Source organism: Globicephala melas, chromosome 19 (assembly GCF_963455315.2).
Source record: "Globicephala melas chromosome 19, mGloMel1.2, whole genome shotgun sequence".
Classification (NCBI taxonomy): Eukaryota; Metazoa; Chordata; class Mammalia; order Artiodactyla; family Delphinidae; genus Globicephala; species Globicephala melas.
Window position 1 is genome coordinate 5391788 of NC_083332.1, and position 21145 is coordinate 5412932.

Below are 21145 nucleotides of genomic sequence, written 5' to 3' on the forward strand. Positions count from 1 at the left end.
GGGCAAAACCAGCAACTGATGGTGCCCTTGAACCCTTAGGCAGAAATACCTTGGGTACGGCCAGTTGCATGAACTCTGATATTCTTGTGGCAGAAAGGATGTGCAGAGAGCTTCTGGATGGATCCAAGCTTGAATTTACTCGAGGTCTATAGTGGAAAAATCCATAGTTGTATTTCTTTTACTCGTGCTACTGCCACACTTGCAACACTTCTGACACATCTGTCACCAAATATCGGGGGTGGGGCGTTTAACCACACCAAGCAATTCTTCACTACACCAACTGGATCCTTAACTCTGACTCAGTTCTAACACTGTCTACTTGAAGATAGTGTCAGATCCCACAGGTTAAGGGCTCAGTCCCATAAGACTGCTTCCACCCCACTTCAGATGTCAATCACACTCAGCAGGTGCCCAAGTTACCTACAACTTGTCTGATTTGGCTACAAACCGGAGATTCCCACAACCTCTTCTTTGGGTTCAATTAGTTTTGCTAAATGGCTCACAGAACTCAGGGAAACACTTGCGTTTATCAGTTTATTAAAGTATATGATAAAGGATACAGATGAACAGCTAAATGACAAAAATAGGGCGAGATGTGGGAGGGTCCCAAGCACAGGAGCTTCTGTCCCTGTGCTATGGTGTGCTACTCTCCCCATACCTGAATGTGTTCATCGATGTAGAAGCTCTCCAAAATTCCTACTACTGGGATTTTATGGAGACTTCCTTACATAGGCATGATTAATTAGTAACTCCAGTTCTAGCCCCTCTCCCTTCTCTGGAAGATGGGGAGTGGGCTGAAAATTCCAAGCTTCTAATCATGGCTGGATCTCTCTGTTGACCAACCCCCATCCAGGAGCCCACCCAGAATCACATCAATAGAGTAAGAGATGCTCCACACACTCTTATGTAGAAATTTACAAGGGTTTCAGAAGCTCTGTGCCAGAAACTAGGGGCAGAGACCAATATGTCTATTTTCTACAATTTCACAAGGTCAAACAGTCAACCTCAAAAGGATACATCCTAAATGATTTTTTTTTTTTTTTTTTTTGCAGTACGCGGGCCTCTCACTGCTGTGGCCTCTCCCGTTGCGGAGCACAGGCTCCGGACGCGCAGGCTCAGCGGCCATGGCTCACGGGCCCAGCTGCTCCGCGGCATGTGGGATCTTCCTGGAATGGGGCACAAACCCCTGTCCCCTGCATCAGCAGGCGGACTCTCAACCACTGTGCCACCAGGGAGGCCCTATTTTTCTAATATTCTATAAATGACAAAATTATGGATACAAAAAGATCTGTGATGCCAAGGGTTAGTGTCAGGGAAAGGATGTGACTTATGAGGATGTAGCATGAGGGAGTTTGTGTTGACAAAGCATTCTAAATTTTTACTGGGGTGTTGGTTACAGGAACCTACATATGTGATGAAGTTTCTTAAGGAGATATATAAAAACCAAACAAAAACTACTACATGTTAAAACTGGTGCAGTCGAAATAAACCCTGTAGTTAACAGCACTGTAACAATTTCACTTTCCTCTATTTGACCTTATATAACCACACAGTAAACTGTGTGGTTATTATAAGATTTTACCTTTGGGAGTAGTGGGCTGAAGGGCATTTAGGAAATCTCTGGAATATTTTTTTTTTGTGATTCTAAACTTACTTCAAAATTAAAAGTTATAAAAACATCACATTTATATTAATTTTATAAACCCCCTGATGGTACTTACAAACTTGGTTAAACACATCCAGATATGTTGTTATACTTAAGAAACGAGTACATTTTTCATTTTGAAGTACTTCAAATATTCTGAAATAACACAAACTTGGAACCAAAGAAATGCAAAAGTTAAATAATGAAAATTCAATCCATGTTGAGAGTAACTGCCACTATGTAAAATTTATAAGATCAATGACAAGGAAACTAGAAATATGGCTGAAGGTATCCTTCAGTTGCTTGTGAGGTGTAGTATCCCTTAAGACTTGTAACAGAATGCTCTCATTCATCATTTCCCCAAGGCTTCTTTCCTTCATTACGTTGTCTGATATTTTGTTAACGTCCACCATATAGAATGGGTTTCTGCACGGATTTCCTGGCAAATGATAAAGCAATATTTACTGCTGCAAACCCTGCTATATTCATTGCCACAGGAAAGTATTTCTCTAGTGATAACTGACATCTGTTGAGGTATTACTTCTGGGCAAAGGCTTTTCCACAATTATACTTCTACCAATTAGAAACATTCATTCATTCATGTTCTATGATGATCACATATGATAGGGTTTATTTCCACTGAAGGCTTTCCTAGTCTTTCACACTCATAGGCTTTATCTCAGTATATACTTTTTAGACATAGAATGTCCTAAAATATTTTCACCAAGGCTGATTGTATCCGAGTAGTTTTGTAAATTTTTTCATCAATATAAAATATGAGGTACTTGATCACTAAAGATAATACCACATTCTTTGCATTGTGATTCTTCTCTGCATACTATTATCTTGAGGGTCTACAACCGGCAACAGGCTTCCCCAAAGTGACTACCTGTGAATTCTCTTATGTTTAACAAGGATTGACAAGTGGGCAAAAGCTTTCTCACACTCACTGCATCCATAGGGCCTCTCTCCTGTATGTTTTCTTTGGTGAACACTGAGCCCTGACTTTGTGGTGAAGGTTTTCCCACATTCACTGCATTCATATGGCTTCTCTCCTGTGTGAATTCTCTGATGGGTAATGAGATCATTTTTGCACAAAGAGAATTTTCCACATTCAGTACATGCAAAGAAGTCTTTCCTGAGTGAAATCTCTCATGTCGTATAAGGCATGTCTTCTTCCTAAAGGCTTTACCACACTCGTTGCATTTGTACGGTTTCTCTCCAGTGTGAGTTTGCTGATGTGTACCAAGAGTACTCTTCACGGTGAATCCCTTGCCACATTCACTGCATATATATGGTTTCTCTCCAGTATGAGTTCGCAGATGTGCAACGAGCTTCCTTTTCGCGGATAAGCCTTTGCCACATTCATTGCATACATAGGGTTTCTCTCCTGTGTGAGTTCGCTGATGTACAATGAGATTGCCCTTCTGAATGAAGCCTTTTCCACAATCACTGCATACATAGGGTTTCTCTCCTGTGTGTGTTCGCTGATGTCCAATCAGCCGGGCCTTGGCTGGAAAGCCTTTTCCGCATTCACTGCACACGTAGGGTTTCTCTCCGGTATGAGTTCGCTCATGTACAATCAGTTGGCTCTTCACAGTGAAGCCTTTCCCACAGTCACTGCATATAAATGGCTTCTCTGCAATATGAGTTCGCTGATGTACAACGAGATCACCCTTCATGGTGAAGCCTTTTCCACATACACTACATACATAGGGTTTCTCTCCTGTATGAGTTCGCTGATGTCTGATGAGAGGGTTCTTCAAGGTGAAGCCTTTTCCACAATCATTGCATGTATAGGGTTTCTCTCCAGTATGAGTTCGCTGATGTGGAATAAGACTCTTCTTCAAGGTGAAACTTTTCCCACATTCACTGCATACAAAGGGTTTCTCACCAGTATGAGTTCGACAGTGTGCAATAAGACGCCTCTTCTCGATGAAGCCTTTTCCACATTCACTGCATATGTAAGGTTTCTCTCCTGTATGAGTTTTCTGATGTGTAGTGAGACTGAACTTTGTAGAGAAGGCTTTTCCACACAGACTGCATCCATGGGGCTTCTCCCCTGTATGAGTTCGCTGATGATAAATGAGCAGACACTTTGTGGTGAATGCTTTCCCACATTCACTACATGTGTAAGGTTTCTCTCCCATATGACTTTTCTGATGTTTATTGAACTGCGATTTCTTGAAGAAGGTTTTATTGCATTCAGTGCACTCATAATGTTTCAGTCCGGTATGAGTTCTTTGATGTTCAGTGAGCCTGGATTTTCTGGAGAAGGCTTTCCCACACAGACTGCATCCATGAGGTTTTTCTCTAGTATGAACTCTCTGATGATCAAAGAGCTGAGACATCTTGAAGAAGGCTTTCCCACACTCACTGCATACATGGGCTTTCTCTATGTTGTGAGTTCTCTGTTGCTTAGTAGACAGGGAGTTATTGCTGATGGGTTTTGCACTTACAGGAAATTTAATTTCAGTAAAAGATTGCTCATGGTTAGCATGGAGAAGGGATTTCCCATCTCCATTAAACTCAGCAGAGTTCTTTAAGTTACAGCTTCTCTTCTGGTTTTCAAAACTTATATTTGATTTTAAAGGTTTTTCAGTTAAGTCAAACATATCACAATTTTGCTTTAACAGGAAATGACTTTTGCTCTGATTAACAATATTTGCAAATGTATTATGTTCGCAGCATTGTTCCACAGTATTTTGAATTCTGTGATTTGTCAAGTGATGCTGCAGAAGGTCATCAACTTTCCTGATTTCTAGGAAAGAAGAGAACAAGGAATCATTCCGCAATCTCTCATAATCTTAATTTGGAAGAAAACTGTTTCAAAAATTGCCTTCATGTGAAGTAACTATTTACTGACAATTCTATGTGTGGTATAAAAAGAAATATATTTGGTCTTCCTCCACAGAGCTCCTAAAGGCTTGTAATTTCCTAAGTGTTTAGGATGCTAATGAGGTGACTTAGCATAGGGTTCCTACATAACCTCAGGATGGGACTGACCACCAGAAAGACTAAGTGATTAGAAGGTTGGAACTTTCAGCTCCACCCACTGGCCTCTGAGAAAGGAGAGAGAGCCTAGATATTAAAGCTCTATAAGAACTCTTAACAAAATTTGCTCAACCTTTGGATGAGTGAACACATCCAAGTGCCAGGAGGGTGGTGCACCCCAGTTCTGGGGAAAGAAGCTCCCGCATTCAGGAATCCTTCAGACCTTGCCTTCTTGTACCTCTTCATTTCGGACCTTGTACCGCTTCACTTGGTTATAAACATAAGTAAATGTTTCTCAGTTCTCAGAGCCACCCTTGGAAATTAACTGAACCCAAGAAGCGGGTCATGGGAACCTCCAACTTACAGCCAGTTGGTCAGAAGCACAGGTAACAATCTGGACTTGCAATTGACATCTGACATTGGGACAACCATGTGGGACTGAACCCTTAACTTGTAGAATCTGACACTATTTCCACATAGATAGTATCAGAAATGAGTCAAAATTTAGGACACCCAGGTTTAATTCTATGTACACACCACTGAAGCAAAGGAATAAAGAAGGCAATTGCAGTCTGTGAATCATGGTTAAAGGAGCAATGAAAATGTAAGAGGTGGAGGAAATCAGGATATGTTCAAAGAAAAGACAAGGTTCACTGATGGACTTAATGGGAGAAGCATGGAAGAGGTTAAGACTCAAGGATTATTCCACGAATTATGTGGTTTCAGCCACTGGGTAGGTGGAATGCCTCTTAATAATGTGAGGAATATTACTGAAGTCCAGAATGAGAGGAAAATCTAGCACGCATTGTGAAACAAAGTTTAAGATGACTATTACAGGGACTTCCTTGGGGGTGCAGTGGTTAAGAATCCACCTGCCAATGCAGGGAACATGGGTTCAAGTCCTGGTCTGGGAAGATCCGAATGCCACAAAGCAACTAAGCCCATGTGCCACAACTACTGAAGCGTGTGCCTATAGCCTCTGCTCCACAACAAAAGAGACCCGTGCACTGCAGCGAAGAGTGGACCCCGCTTTCTGCAACTACAGAAAGACCACACGCAGCAACGAAGACCCAACACAGCCAAAAATAAATAAATAAATTTTAAAAAAAAGATGACTATTACATACCCAAGTACTATATAAACACGAACAGGTTGAATATATAAATCTTTAAAAAGGTTTTATCTGAAAATAGCAATGTGGATATCATCAGTATACATTATTCAAAGATAGAGAACTGGATGAGACTGTGTTTAGAAACATGTAGAATAAAGGTGAAGGCACAGGGCCAAGGCTTTAGCCATTCCAACATGTAGAGTTTGGAATCCAATTAAGCCCACCTAAGAGAACCAAACATTGAGTATTGTGATCACGGGTCCCCTGAAGATCCAGGTATATAGAACAAAATACAATGATGAGTAAGATATGGATCCTCAGCATCTGATTTCGAGGTAAGTGTGACAGACTACTGAAAGACTGGTTATCATAGTCTAACATCTTGCCATCCTTCTTCATTCTGTAGACCACCATTCACCTAACTCTACCAAAGCACTAATTTGAATATTTTAGAATTTCTCTTATTGAAGTGTAGCTGATTTAAAATATTGTATTAGTTTCTGGTGTACAGCAAAGTCATTCATTTATACATACATAAATATATATATTTATATTCTTATCCATTATGGTTTACTACAGGATACTGAATATAATTCCCTGTGCTGTATTGTTTATTCAATTCTACATAAAATAGTTTGCATCTGCTAATCCCAACTAACCTCAAATTTAGAAGAAAGCTTCTGTAACCAAGATTCCAACTAATAGTCTAGCTGGAACATACCCTATGTTCCTATGTAAAAAGGGAACGTTGGTATGCAGTTACTCCATCCCTGCATCTTGCAAAGAAATGAGTGGCCATGACTGATGACTGGAAGATAACCTCTGAGTCCCTGATATGCTGCCTAATAAGAGTATCTTTTTAGACATGAGGTCTGAAGCCATAACATACAGTTTATACTAACAATGTGATTTGTGGTAGATGCCCGTTTTTTGTATGCCTGAGGCTTTGGACAACACTAACATTCTGATTCTGGGGTCTAGAGACAGCAGGCTTGGGTGAAATTCCCTGGTTGGCAACACTTCACACGTATTGTCAAACATTCAAACATCATTGCTGGGAAAATTCAGCACTGTTCACATGACTCCACTGGTAGAGGACAACCGGGAACCTTGTGTGCAGCCTCTCCTGGAGTCTTTCCCATGCACATTTGATCTTTGATGACTTTAATCTGTATCATTTTATTGTCACACACTGTAACCAAGAGTATAAAAGTACATCCCCCTCCCAAATAATGGCTACCTTCTATAAAGTAGGCAAAGTGATCCACTATAAAAATTGTATAATGCCACTCTTCTACTCAAAATCCTGTTCTCTCAAATTATTCAGAAAAGAATCAAGGTCTTGAATGGCCTTGATAGGCAGTTTGTGACCTATGTACCAAAACCCGCAGCTACTACCCTGTTACCCTTAACTCTAGTCATTTTCCCTCTTGTTCACTCCCTTCTACCCATGTAAGTTTCCCCAAAGTTCCTCAAACACATTCCAGATTCAGGTCTTTCAAATTCCCACTGTCTCACATTTGGAAAACTCCTCACCCAGGAAGATTACTCATATCCCTCATCTGTGTGCTCAAAGGCACCTTATCAGATTGCCACTCCCATTCCTAAAAGGGCAGTTCCAAGCCCCAACACCCACTCTTCCATTAGCTGCTTTAATTTTCCTTACAGCAATTTTTACACTAAGACATGTTAGTTACGCATTTGTTTATTATTCATTATAAAGTATTTCAATTTAGAACGTACTCTGTGTGAAGGGACAAGATATATATATTTTTCCTGTTTTGTATTGCTATTAGCTTCAAAACTATTATGCTATTAGGCTCTCGAAATGCAAGTTTTAAAGGAGTAAAACTAGCACATCAATTGCAGAAGGCAATCATATGTATGGAACATATTAAGAATACTTAGGGGACTTCCCTGGTGGTCCAGTGGTAAAGAATCCACCTTCCAATACAGGGGACGCAGGTTCGATCCAAGGTCGGGGAACTAAGATCCCACATGCAACTAAGCCCACACACCACATCTACTGAGCTCAAGCGCCACAACTAGAGAGCATGCGTGCCACAAACTACAGAGCCCACACGCTCTGGAGACCACGTGCCACAACCAGAGAAGAGAAAACCCGCACGCCACAACTAGGGAGAAGCCATGTGCCGCAATGAAAGATCCACATGCCTTAAGGAAAATCCTGCATGCCGCAGCTACGAACCAACGCAGCCAAAAAAAAAAAAAAAGAAGAGGACAAAAACTCTTTACTCTTTATAATCAAGATGATATCATATCACGGGATCATTGAAAGAGAAAGTGTAATCACATATGGCAGGAAATAGGGTTAACTGGGACTAAGTGTCATCAGAATATGACACGAAATTAATCAATTTTATTTCTACATTCTAGCAATGAATAATCTAAAAATGCAATCAAGAAACAATTCCGTTTACTATAATATATAAAAGAATACCAGTTTATTTAGGAATAAATTTAAGAAAGGAAATACAAAACTTATATTCTGAAAGTTAAAAAAACATTGTGGAAGACATTAAAGGCCTAATTAGATTTAAAAAGATTCAATGATCATGGAACAGAATGCTAAATATGGTTAAGATGGAATGACTCCCCAAATTGACACACAGTTCAATATAATCCCTATCAAAATCCCAGGCAAATTTTTTTTTCTGTAGAATTTCACAAGCTGATTCGAAAATTCAGATGGAAATTCAAAGGCTCCACAATACTCAAAATAGGCTTGAAAAAGTTGGAGGATTTACATTTTCCAATTTCAAAGCTTACTGCAAAGCTATAATAATAAAGGCCACTAGAAGGATATATACATATAAAATACTCCAAAACTGATGGTGGTGATGGTTGCACAACTATGTGAATATAATAAAACACCACTGAATTATATAACTTAAATGGATAAATTGTTTGATATTATATGAATTAAATCTAAATAAAACTGTTAAAAAATATAAAGTGAGAACAGAAGCTTTAGGAAAATAAATACAATGATAACATCTAAGAACTACAGGAGAATCTGAATTAGCAAAACTATGAAGGAAGTTATTTAAGGCAGACAGAAGTTATGACCTAGTTCTAACATGTAGCATGGTAAAAACATCTTTTCTAGCATCCAAGGTGGGGTTGGATGTTATGGTGGGAAATCATTATTTCCTAGCTGGGCAGGAAGAAGGTACAGTAGTAAGAAGAGTGATAAATTCAAAGTTCGCTCTTTCCAGAGAGGCCTGGAAAGTGGAATTTCACAGCAAGACAAGTGGTAACACAGAGATCCTGTGATGGTGAATGAAGAAGAGGGAGATTTGAAAATCCTAGGAAGAGGAAAACTATTTAAAGAAAAACAAGATGCATATGAAATAAACAGGGATCAGATCTCAAAAGAGAACAAAGTGATATATTTTCCTCTTAACTTCTACAAGGAAAAAGAGTTTTTACACCGGAAGAGAGGTACGTGGTAAGGCTGCTTATGTTTCCTCAGACACTATCACAGCTCTGACGCCTTCTCTCCTGACCAGAGTACGACTTCCGTGGCTGCCCACCTTGCTGGGTCTCACCCACTCACCTGGACAGATTCGACTGTGGCAGTCATCTTCTACTGGCCATCTTCCTCGTTCCAACCTGGAGACAACATCTGGTTTGCTGGCTTGATACCCTGTTCATGAAAAATGATAGAAGACTTAGACATACCGAACTGGGTTGGGATACGGCAGGAAGGGATAATGGTACATGGAGGGAATAAACAGGTTTCACATCTGTAACCTCAAGGCTTTTCTCTCAGGAGAGGGACTATTATACCCTCTAGTCTGGGGCAAGAGAAGGATCTGAGACTCGACCATTGCAGAGGAATGCAGTTAGTCTGAAGAGTTAAGAGGCTGAGAATGGAACGGCCACTGACGGGCACCCTCTGAGGGACCCAGGGGAGCCGTCCTCACCCACAGACAGCAGGTTGCTATAGTTCTCCAGCATCACATCCCGGCACAGGTCCTTCTGATCAGGGTCCAGGAGCTGCCACTCCTCCCATGTGAACTTCATAGCCACGTCGTCATGTCAGGGATTCCTGTCATAACATGGTCTTATTTAGCGAAGTGATGTCCTTTGGGTAATATGGAAAAATGTAAAGGAAATTATTCTGCTCACTTTTGCCATATGGGAAATTAGTGGGTTTTTTTCCTTCACACGGTGTGATAGAGTAAGAATGCTAGTAAGATATTACGTTACTGTGCAGTCTTCCATTCATTCAACTAAAGTTGAAAATTCAAAGAAGTTTCGGTAATGTACCGTTAATTCTTCTAGCTGATGTAAAAACATGTGCAATCTCTATATATGTGAGCATTTGTAAAGGAAAAACCCAGTTTCGTTTCCTTCCTGTGCAGTGAAAAACCCAGTTCTTCTCCACTGTGTGCTTCCTCCCTGCGAGTCTCCTTTATTACCCACACAGAACATTTCGTTTCTGACCCTTCTGGTCACCAAATGTGTGGAGACTTTTTCCCCAGAACAAGCAATTCTCTGCCCTACCAGCTGGGTATCCTATAATTTAAATCAATTCTGACACTATCTACCCAGAGATAGCGTCAGATCCCACTGGTTATGGGCTCAGTTCCGTAAGACTTCGCAACCCCCACTTCAGACACCAATCACAAATCCAGGTTGTCACCTGTGCTTCTGACCAGCCAGCTATAGATCAGAGGTTCCAATAACCCCCTCCTCGGGTTCAATTCACTTGCTAGAGGGGCTCACAGAACTCTGGAGAACTTATGTTTACCACTTTATTAAAGGCTATGATAAAGGATACGGGTGAATATCTAGATGGAAGAGATGTGTAGGGAAGGATATGTGGGAAGGGATGCCATGTTTCCACACCATCTTAGGGCACGTCCACATGTTCACCAACCCAGAAGTCCTCTGAACATCATAGTTTGGGGATTTCATGGAGTCTTCATCATGTAAGCATGATCAATCATTAACTCCATTTTCAACCCTTCTCCCTTCTCAAGAGAACAGGGGGTGGGGATAAAAAGGACAAGCTTCTCACCATGGCTTGGTCATTCTGGTGACCAGCCCTCATCCAGTAGCCCACTCAGAGTCACCTTGCTAGAACAAAGTTACTCCTGTCACCCAGGAAATGACAAGAGTTTCAGGAGCCCTGTGTCAGGAACAGAGGTCAAAGGCCAATATTAAAACCAGAGATGTTCCTAGCATTCTAATCACTTAGGGAATCACAAGGGTTTTAGGAGCTCTGTGCTAGAAACAGGGGGCAGAGACCAATACATATTTTCTATTACCTCATAAGCATCTATTTACTAATACTGAACTCTATGATTCTTATAAGTATATGAATAATACAGATTCCTAAATTCACCATTAGCAGTTGAGCCAATACCAAAACCAGTAATGAAGAGATTCCAGATGCCAGAATCACAATACATGCTAATTTCAGTAGTTAATATATTAAATGAAAAAAAAGAAACGGTATAAAACATGTATAGAGCACAACAGGTTATTAGATGATCAAATCTGTAAAGAAATTATTCTTTAAAGAATATATATGGACACATATGGACACAGACTGATGCCTGTGTGTAGATTAGGCAGGATTAATATCATATTAGATAAAATGAAGAAACAGCTGTAGGAAACATGTTTTTACATTTATGAGAAGGACAGTTAGGGACTGCAGTTAACCTCACTCACCACATCACCTCTATGGAGAACCATCAAAGTCCTATGTGAACTTGAGACCCAGGTGAACTTGAGACCCATGTGCCATGAAACGTTAACATCCCTTGAGGAACTGCTCTGCTTTTGTAATAAGGAAGAACAAATCTGACTCCATATCAGATCTGTTCCTTTTACTTTAACCTCACTTTAACTGTCGTGCTCTGTTGCCTGTACTTAGTCATGCTGGCTCTGTACATTTTGTAAAAGAATGCTGCCTATAGCTTGAAATATACAAGAACATCCGTGACCTGACCTGAACAGAGAATAACATTTGTCTTGTTCAAGGTTTACAAAAACATGGTGACCTGACCATGACCTGACTTACATGACAGCTGCAAGAACAAAGAATCCAACACCACCAAGAAGTGTGCAATAACTACCCAGGTCCCTCCCTCACCTTGCCTTTAAAAGGCTTTGCTGAAAGCCTTCAAGGAGTTCCAGACTTTTTAAGGCACGAGCCACCTGACTCCTGGCACAGTCAGGCAGTAAACCCTTCTCTGCTCCCAACTCCGACGTTTCAGTATTTGACCTCACTGTGCTTCAGGCACACGGTCTTGCATTCAGTATGAACCTTACCAACAATCTTCATCCATTTTTTCCTCTCCCAGCCTGTATTTACGTAATGTCAAATCTCATTTGCCCTCTACATGCAGCATATCCAGAACCTCACCCACTCTGAACCCTCCACACATGCTGCAGTCAACCATTCTCCCTGTCACCATGTTTTTTGCAATAGCCTGCTACAAGGCTTTCCTGTTTGCCGCCCTGCCCACTACTGTCTGCTTTCTACACAGAAGCCAAAAGGATTCCTTGAAAAATGTAAATTATTTCATGTCATTCCAGTACTCAAGAACTCCTCGTGTTTTTTTTTAATTAATCAATTAATTAATTTATTTTGGGGCGCGTTGGGTCTTTGTTGCTGCATGCAGGCTTCCTCTAGTTGCGGCGAGCAGGGGCTATTCTTCCTTGTGGCGCGCGGACTTCTCATTGCGGTGGATTCTCTTGTTGTGGAGCATGGACTCTAGGCACGTGGGCTTCCGTAGTTGTGGCTTGTGGGCTCTAGAACGCAGGCTCAGTAGTTGTGGCACACGGGTTTATTTGCTCCATGGCATGTGGGATCTTCCTGGACCAGGGCTCGGACCTGTGTCCCCTGCATTGGCAGGTGGATTCTTAACCACTGTACCACCAGGGAAGTCCTCTTCTCGTGTTTTCTCATCTTATTAGGGAGTAAAATCACGCTTCCTTGAAATGGAATACGTGACCAATCTTACCCCCACCCCCACCCTGCCCCCACTGCTACTGCCTCTTTGGCCTTATATCCATCACTTTCCAGAAAGCACACTCTGCTCTGTCCACACAGGCTCCTTAATGTTTCTCAAACTCATCCGTGGCTCAGCCTTTTAAACCCACTAGCCTCTCTACTTGGAAAACTCCTAACCCAGCAGCCTACTAACTTCCCGCATTTCTTGGCTCAGAGGCACCTTATCTGAGAGGTGTCCCCAGCCTAAAGAGGAGCCCCAGCACCTACTCGTCTGTTATGCTGACTAAAGTTTTGTTTCTTGAAGTTTTACAGAAATATAGTTGATATACAATGTTGTGCTAATTTCTTCTGTGTAGCAAAGTGATTCAGGTATACATATATATTCTTATTCATGTTCTTTCGCATTATGGTTTATCACAGATATTGAATATAGTTCTCTGTGCTACACAGTAGGACCCTGTTGTTTACCCATTTCACATGTAATAGGTCACATATGCTAACCCCAATCTCCCATTCCATCCCTCCCCCACCACTCCTCCCCCTTGGCAACCACAAGTCTGTTCTCTATGTCTGTGAGTCTGTTTCTGCTTTGTAGATATGCTGATTTGTGTCGTATTTTAGATTTCACCTATAAGTGATATAATATGGTATTTGCCTTTCTCTTTGACTTACTTCACTTAGTATGATAATCTCTAGGTCCATCCACTTTGCTGCAAATAGCATTATTTCATTCTTTCTTTGTGGCTGAGTAGTATTCCACTGTGCATATGTACCACATCTTGTTTATTCATTCATCTCTCAATGGACATTTAGGTTGTTTCCATGTCCTAGCTATTGTGAACAGTGCTGCTATGAACATAGGAGTGCATGTATCTTTTTGAATTATAGTTTTGTCTGGATATGTGCCCAGGAGTGGGATTGCTGTATCATATGGTGACTCTGTTTTTAGTTTTTTGAGGAACCTCCATACTGTTTTCCATAGTGGCTGCACCAATTTACACTCCCACCAACGGCATAGAAGGGTTCCCTTTTCTCCACACCTCCTCCAGCGTTTGTCATTTGTAGACATTTTTTCTTTTTTCTTTTTTTTTTTGGCCACCCCACAAGCTTGTGAGATCTTAGTTCCCCGACCAGGGATTGAACCCGGGGCCTTGGCGGTGAGAGCATGGAGTCCTAATCACTGGACTGCCAGGGAACTCCCTGTAGACTTTTTCATCATGGCCATTCTGACTGGTGTGAGGTGGTACCTAACTGTAGTTTTGATTTGCATTTCTCTAACAATTTATGTTACTTAATCTTTATCACAGCACTTTTCACCCATTAGATATATTATTTGCTTATTTTTATTCTTTTTTATCTCACACCACCAGCCCCCAAAACACTTGATTAATTTCTTGACTCCTTTCTCTTAGACTAAAAACTTGTGACCTATATGTATACTGTTTTTCACTGGTCTTACCTTCCAGCATACAACAGGCTATCAAAAAAATGTAGAGGAATGAATCAAAATATCAATCACATATATGGAACACATTAGGGAGAATTTAAGAAAGAGGGTGGAAATATATCTCTTTGTGAGCATGATGATGTCAATATCATGGAGTTCATGGACAGAAGAAGAACTTTAACTGCCAAGTAGTTTGATTAGCTGGGATAAATGTCATCAGAATACAATGGAAAGAAAAATGAAAATTTTAGGGAAATGAAGACAGTAAGGTCTACAATCAACGAGAAGAAAGTTCAAAACTAATAAATACACAAAGGAATTAATTTGAAATAAGGAAGAATTATGATCAGGTTGAGACCAGAACTGAGAACGTAGGATGTTAAGATAACGTCTCTAGTTAAAAATTCATCATGAACAGCAGACGCATTTACGTAAGACAGCTCTGCAGATGGGGAACATATGAGGTAATGCCTGAATGGCCAGGCATTACTGCATAAGAGTAAGGGAGAATGTAAACTTATAGTGGTTTTCTGGGAGGGAAGATGATCCTGGGTCCTGGCAGTTATTCAGAACCCAGGAGAGCTGCCATCAACGTGAGTAAGTTATATAGGTCCCAAGTCTGTGGTGGAGCACACTGGGGAGAGATGAATTTGGGAGTCTTCTCCAGTGACCCTAAGGAGCTTAGCTTATGACAATGAAGAAAACTTTGAAGGTTAGAAGATCATTGGAGAAAATGGGAAACAAAACCTTTGGAGAACCTCAGAGTGGGGACAAGGCACAGTGAAGACCAGTTTACTTTTGGGGCCGGCAGCCAACATGGGGTGAATGTGACAAAGGAAATCAACATTACCAGTGGGACAGAAAGGTGCAGCAGCTAGAACACAGTGAGGAATTCAAAGTTTTCTCTTTGGAGAGAGGCCTTGGAAGGTGGAGTTTCATAGAAAAGGAGGTGGAAGTGTATGAAGAAGAAGGAAAAGATATGAGAATCCAGGGAAAAAGAAAACTATGTAAACAAAAATCAAGATGGGGGTAAAATAAAGAAGAAACAGATCCCGGAAAAGACAAGAGGCTTCCCTAAGAAGGGACATATTTTTCTCTAAACTCCTACAAAGAAAAAGAGGTCTGACATCGGGAGAGAGATGCACGGAGGCACTGCTCACCCAGCGTCCAACCCCCTCACAGCTGTGACTCTTCTCTGACCAACTATAGTGTGATTTCCACGCGTGTCACCTTGCTGGTCTCTCACTCACCTGAATGGGTTCGACAGTGGATTTCATCTTCCATCATCCATGGTTCTCCGTGATCCAAATTAGAGAGTACGTCTGGCTTTCTGGCTTGATAACCTATTCACCAGAAATGATAGAATATTTAGACCCAGTGAATTGGGCTTGGGGTCTGTGAAGACAGAATACTACAGCTGAGGACAAAACAATTTCACGACCTACAGAGTAAATGCTGTGCTCTCAGGAGAAGGGAGAATACCCATTTCTCATGGACCAGAGAGGGGACTGAAAATCTACCGCTTCAGAGCATCATAGACACTCCAGAGCTTTCAGAAGCCGAGAAAGGAAACACCACTGACTGGGGACCCTCTGAAGGGCACAGGGGAGCCGTCCTCACCCACAGACAGCAGGTTGCTATAGTTCTCCAGCATCACCTCTTGGTACAGGTCCTTCTGAGGAGGGGTCAGGAGCTGCCACTCCTCCCACGTGAAGTCCACAGTCACATCGTCAAACGTCAGGGTTTCCTATAGTAACAGTGGTGTTTAATGAAGTGATGTCCTTTTGATGATATGGAAGAAATGTTAAAAGTTTTTCTTCTCATTTCTACTTTATAGGCTGGATCTATATATCTAGGGGGTTGTTTTTGTTGTTGTTGTTTATTGATTGATTGATTGATTGGCTGCGTTGGGTCTTCACTGCTGTGCACGGGCTTCCTCTAGTTGCGGCGAGCAGGGGTTATTCTTCATTGCGGTGCGCGGGCTTCTCATTGCGGTGGCCTATCCTGTTGCAGAGCATGGGCTCCAGGCACACGGGTCTCACAGTTGTGGCACGTGGGCTCAGTAGCTGTGGTGCACGGGCTTAGCTGCTCCACGGCATGTGGGATCTTCCCAGACCAGGGAACGAACCCGTGTCCCCTGCATTGGCAGGCGGATTGTTAACCACTGCGCCACCAGGGAAGCCCCGGGTTGTTTGTTTTTAACGCACAGGGAACAAGCAAAAGCCTAATAAAATACAAGGATCCAACTAAATATAATTGTGCAGTCAGTCATCCATCCATTTATCATTAGACGTTCTATAACGTATAAAAGTTAAACCTTCTTGTTAACCTAGAAACACTACATTCATATATATATATACATATACATATATACATATATATATATGTGTATATATATATATATATATGACTAACACATAAGTCAATGAAATTGGGATGACTAAATCTTTATGGCCAGTTAATCAGAATCTTCTGGGAAGTGACTCAAGAAGCCAGAATTATAAGAAACTAAATGTTTAATAAGCATGTTTAAAGTGTATGAAGAAGAAACTTATTTTTTGATATGTGTACTTTGTTATGATTTCAGCCTTTAAATATATCCTTAAGTCAGCTGTGTAATGAACAAAAATAAAAGCAATATAAGAAAAAAGGTAGATTAAGAATCCAGATTTGAACATGGAAACCAAGAGTCAGTCACATTGCAAAGCCTGAGGAAACAGTTCCCATAGAACTGCCCTCGCTTCAGACACTGGCTGCAATTTCTAGGGTCCCCTGGAGCACCCTCACTTCGGAAGCAGGCTACAAAGACACCCGGGGTCCCCAAGACACTCTTACATGCAATAATTAGCTAGAATAACTCAGACAACTAACAAACCCATTCGGGAACAAAGAAAAGAATAAAACAAACCAAAAGTCACCTGGGCCTGGATCATTTTTTTCCGTTCTCTAAAAACAGTTGGCAGTAAGAAGGCTCTGTCGCTGTGACTTCTGGATCTGCTCTAAATTTCTGTTCTGATACCTGTCTTCAATCAAGCATGTCCCCAGTAATGCTGATACCAAATCCTGTAACTTCTTCCTCCTTCTACTGATTCTTTTGCTCCTGGGGAGTCAGGACCTGTGGGTTGAGGAGAAAATTCAAGCTGAGGGTACATTTCCTCTGGGCCCAGATGCTAACGCTGCTCCTGGGCGCTCACCTTAGCCCAATGCCCACAGCACGGCCGAGTGTCCCATTTTTACCCCAGACGACTTTATTCCTCTGGCCAAAAAGGCTAAGATTCTGACTGTGGTGGGGTATTCCTTTATTCCGTGAAGTTGAAGTGGGTGACTGTCAAAGGAGTTGAAGGAGACTTCCCTGGTGGCGCAGTGGTTAAGAATCCACCTGCCAATGCAAGGGACGTGGCTTCAAGCCCTGGTCCAGGAAGATCCCACATGCCACAGAGCAACTAAGCCCGTGCACCACAACTACTGATCCTGCGCTCTAGAGCCTGCAAGCCACAACTACTGAGCCCACGTGCCACAACTACTGAAGCCTGCGTGCCTAGACCCCGTGCTCCACAACAAGGGAAGCCACCGCAATGAGAAGCCCACGCACCGCAACGAAGAGTAGCCCCCGCTCGCTGCAACTAGAGAATGCCCGCGTGCAGCAATGAACACCCAATGCAGCCAAAATAAATAAATTAATTTTAAAAAATAGTCTAAGATTAAAAAAAAAAAGGAGGTGAGAGAAACGAGATTCATCCCAGCAGCAGGCCTCAGGAGCAGGAGACTCTCAGGCAGCTCAGTTATACAAAAGGGACCGTATGGGAGGAGAGGCGCTGGGCACTGCTTTCCTTTAAACCGTGTGCGCTCAGGAACCTCCTCAAGCGTTTTTATACACCCTGTGAGTACACACACTTCAGTTTGAAAACCAATGTACTGGGCAAACCAGAAGCACTGTCTTATACACAATAACGATAATATCTTAGGTTTTAAATACATTTTTTAAAGCACACAATATTGTAAATAAATTGGAAAGTGGGAAATTGAGTTGAGATGCTCTAAGACGCCTGTATTGTTAGAGAAGAGTGTAAAAGTACTAACATAAGAATTTGACAAAGAAAGCTTCCATACTGTATGTAATCTCTAGTGTCATGATGAAAACTAACAATTATCTTAAAGTATATAATTTCCATCCTAACAGAAGGGGGAAACAGAATAAGAAGAAATTCATTCAAAACATGGCAAAAAAGAGAATAAGGAATAGAGAACAAGTGGGGCAAATACCGTGCACTTATATGACTATTTTAAAACAAAACACTAAGAATTATATTAAGTATATTAAATCAACTATACTCCAATAAAACAAATTTTTAAAATGAATTATATTCAGTATAAACAGAACAAAGATTCCAGTTAATTACATCAAATACAAATGCCTCGAAACTGTCAGACTGGATTAAAATTTAAAACCCAGGACTTCACCAGCAGTCCAGTGGTTAAGACTCCACACTTCCAATACAGGGGGCCTGGGTTTGATCCCTGGTCAGGGAACTAAGATCCCACATGCTGTCCAGTGTGGCCAAAACAATAATAATAATAAAATAAAATAAAACCCAAGAACATGCTACTCTAGGTGACATGACTGAAACATAGTGATATGGACAGCTGGAGAATAAAAGGTTAGAAAAAGATAAACCATGGAAAGAGTAACCACAGATAATCTATATTCTCTGAAAAAATGCACCAGAAAGCCCAAAAATTACTACAGAGAAGAGAAACAAAGCTTACTAGTAAGAGGTTCAATTCACCACATTTTAAGAAATTTGCCATTTCTAGGTACCTAACAATATAGCCTTGAAACATATACAGCAAGGGAATTCCCTGGGAGTCCAGTGGTTAGGACTCCAGGCTTCCACTGCAGGGGGCACAGGATAAATCCCTGGTGGGAAAACTAAGTTTCCTGCACGCCATTAGGTGGCAGCCAAAAAAAATTTTTTTTCTAATTAAAAAAAAAGGAATGAATTATAAACATTAGAAACTGGACAGAAAATTAAGGTTATATTCAGACAATATCATCCTTGACATGGAAAGAGAGATTCAAAGAATTATAATACTTACTTAAAATTTTTCACTCAGAAACCCCCAAGCAGATTTTCATATATATTGCTGGCTAGAACTGCACCACGTACCTAAGCTCATTTCGTACTAATTCAATCACTAGCAACGGGAACTGGAACCACCAGGATTAACTAAGACCAACCAGTATTGGGATATGGGTCACCCTGTCAGAAGGATGGATAACTAAACAAAACGGCGGTTCTGTTAGCAAAGAAGAAAGTGGGAACGCATGTCAGACAAAAAAGCAAGTGTCCACTGCCGCTGGTGAGAGCAAGCCTTGACAAACATTTTCTGCAAAGGTGAGACAGGCTGGGACCTGGGACACTTTGCTGCAGTGCTTGCAGCTGGACACACCTCTCCTCCAGCAACAAAATACAAAGAAACCATAAGGGACTAAAAATAACTTTGTATATGCACAGAGGAGTCAAATTCTGGACAACAAGATACAAAGAAATCAAAAAACCCAACCGCCACTTCTGAAGAACCAAGAGCAAAAGCAGGGGATCCGGAGCAAAAGCAGGTACTGCCATGCCCCTTGCACACAACACCACCTAAAGCACGGGCAAACCATCTAAGCCGTCGCTCCGGCCCAACCCTCGGACATACACTTACCCTCACCGCATATAAGGAAACAGATGCCCCCTCCAACCCCACCTCAGACAGCGAACAAGCAAGGGAACCTCTTACTTGTTCTCGCTCCCCCCTGCTGCAGTAGGGACCACAATAAAGCCTGGCCTGAATTTCTTATCTGGCCTTTGATCAATTTCTATGGACCAAGGAGGCCAAGAGCCCTGGTCGGTAACAAAGGGATAGATACTATCCATTTCTGCTTTGAGGGTTCAGATCTGTCACGAGGACTCAATTCTGCCTTTGCAGTGCGAAAACAGCGATACACGATACACAACACATAGAGGAGGCTGGGTTAGTCCCTCGGTCTGCAGATAAAAGCCTAAAAAGCAGAAGGTTTAGAACTACACTACCGTCCCGGGCTGCACCACCTTCCTTCCCAGCCTACTAGGTTGGAATCTCAACGCAGCCACCAACCAGGCCTCCTAGGGGACCAAAGCCTCAGCCCTCACAAGACTCTCTGTACCACAGACACTGACTACACACTTCCTTATTAATCCGAAACCTGGGCCAGATACCCTCATATGATGACCATCCAGCCAGGCCCCAACATCTCTGAGCGCCATATTAACTCCCGTAATCTGAATCTCTTACCATCGTAAATACCACCTGCATCCTTTAGAAATAGAGTGAGCCGCAAAGACCCCCATATCAGGCCGGTCCGGTCACGATCGTTGATCTCTACAGATTTTTTTTTGTGGGGGGGCGCCGCGTGGCTTGCGGGATCTTAGTTCCCTGACCAGGGAGTGAACCCGGACCACTACAGTGAAAGCGCCGAATCCGCCAGGGAATTCCCTCTACAGATTCTTAATCGTTCTAACGAACAGCTCCCAAAGTACCCCAACGACAGGTACGCGCGTCACAAACGCTCCTGGTTCCTCTCAAATACCTCCACATCAGTGCTTCCCACCAGACCCTCAATAATTCCGTTAAGTCCACACTACACCATTCCACCCTGTGGACGACACGTCCACAGGGACAAACCTCCTATGGGACAAAACCACAAAACTTCAAGGAACAAATGCACACACTGACCCGATTTTCTCCAGTCCACAAGCAGAGCCTAAAACGTAACACTTCCACGAACCGCTTCTACTTCTGCCCCTGTCGCCCAGATTTTTCGTCGGTCTACGGCGGCCGAAGACGGTCTGAAGCATTTGAAGAAACGCGGACTGGATTTCTGGTATTACCTTGAAAGGCAATATGTCCGCGCCCAGCTCTCCG

General features: G+C 42.0%; 1 protein-coding gene across 1 annotated transcript; it reads right to left on the reverse strand.

Moving 5' to 3' along the window:
- Positions 1-1021: 1021 nt before the first annotated feature.
- LOC132593275 (zinc finger protein 615-like) lies at positions 1022-21035 on the reverse strand. Its single transcript, XM_030847767.2, is given in 7 exon segments — positions 1022-2775; positions 2778-4406; positions 9334-9423; positions 15448-15540; positions 15818-15944; positions 17116-17312; positions 19295-21035. Coding segments are annotated over 6 exon segments (2199 nt in total). The 5' UTR covers positions 17131-17312; positions 19295-21035; the 3' UTR covers positions 1022-2530.
- Positions 21036-21145: the final 110 nt, after the last annotated feature.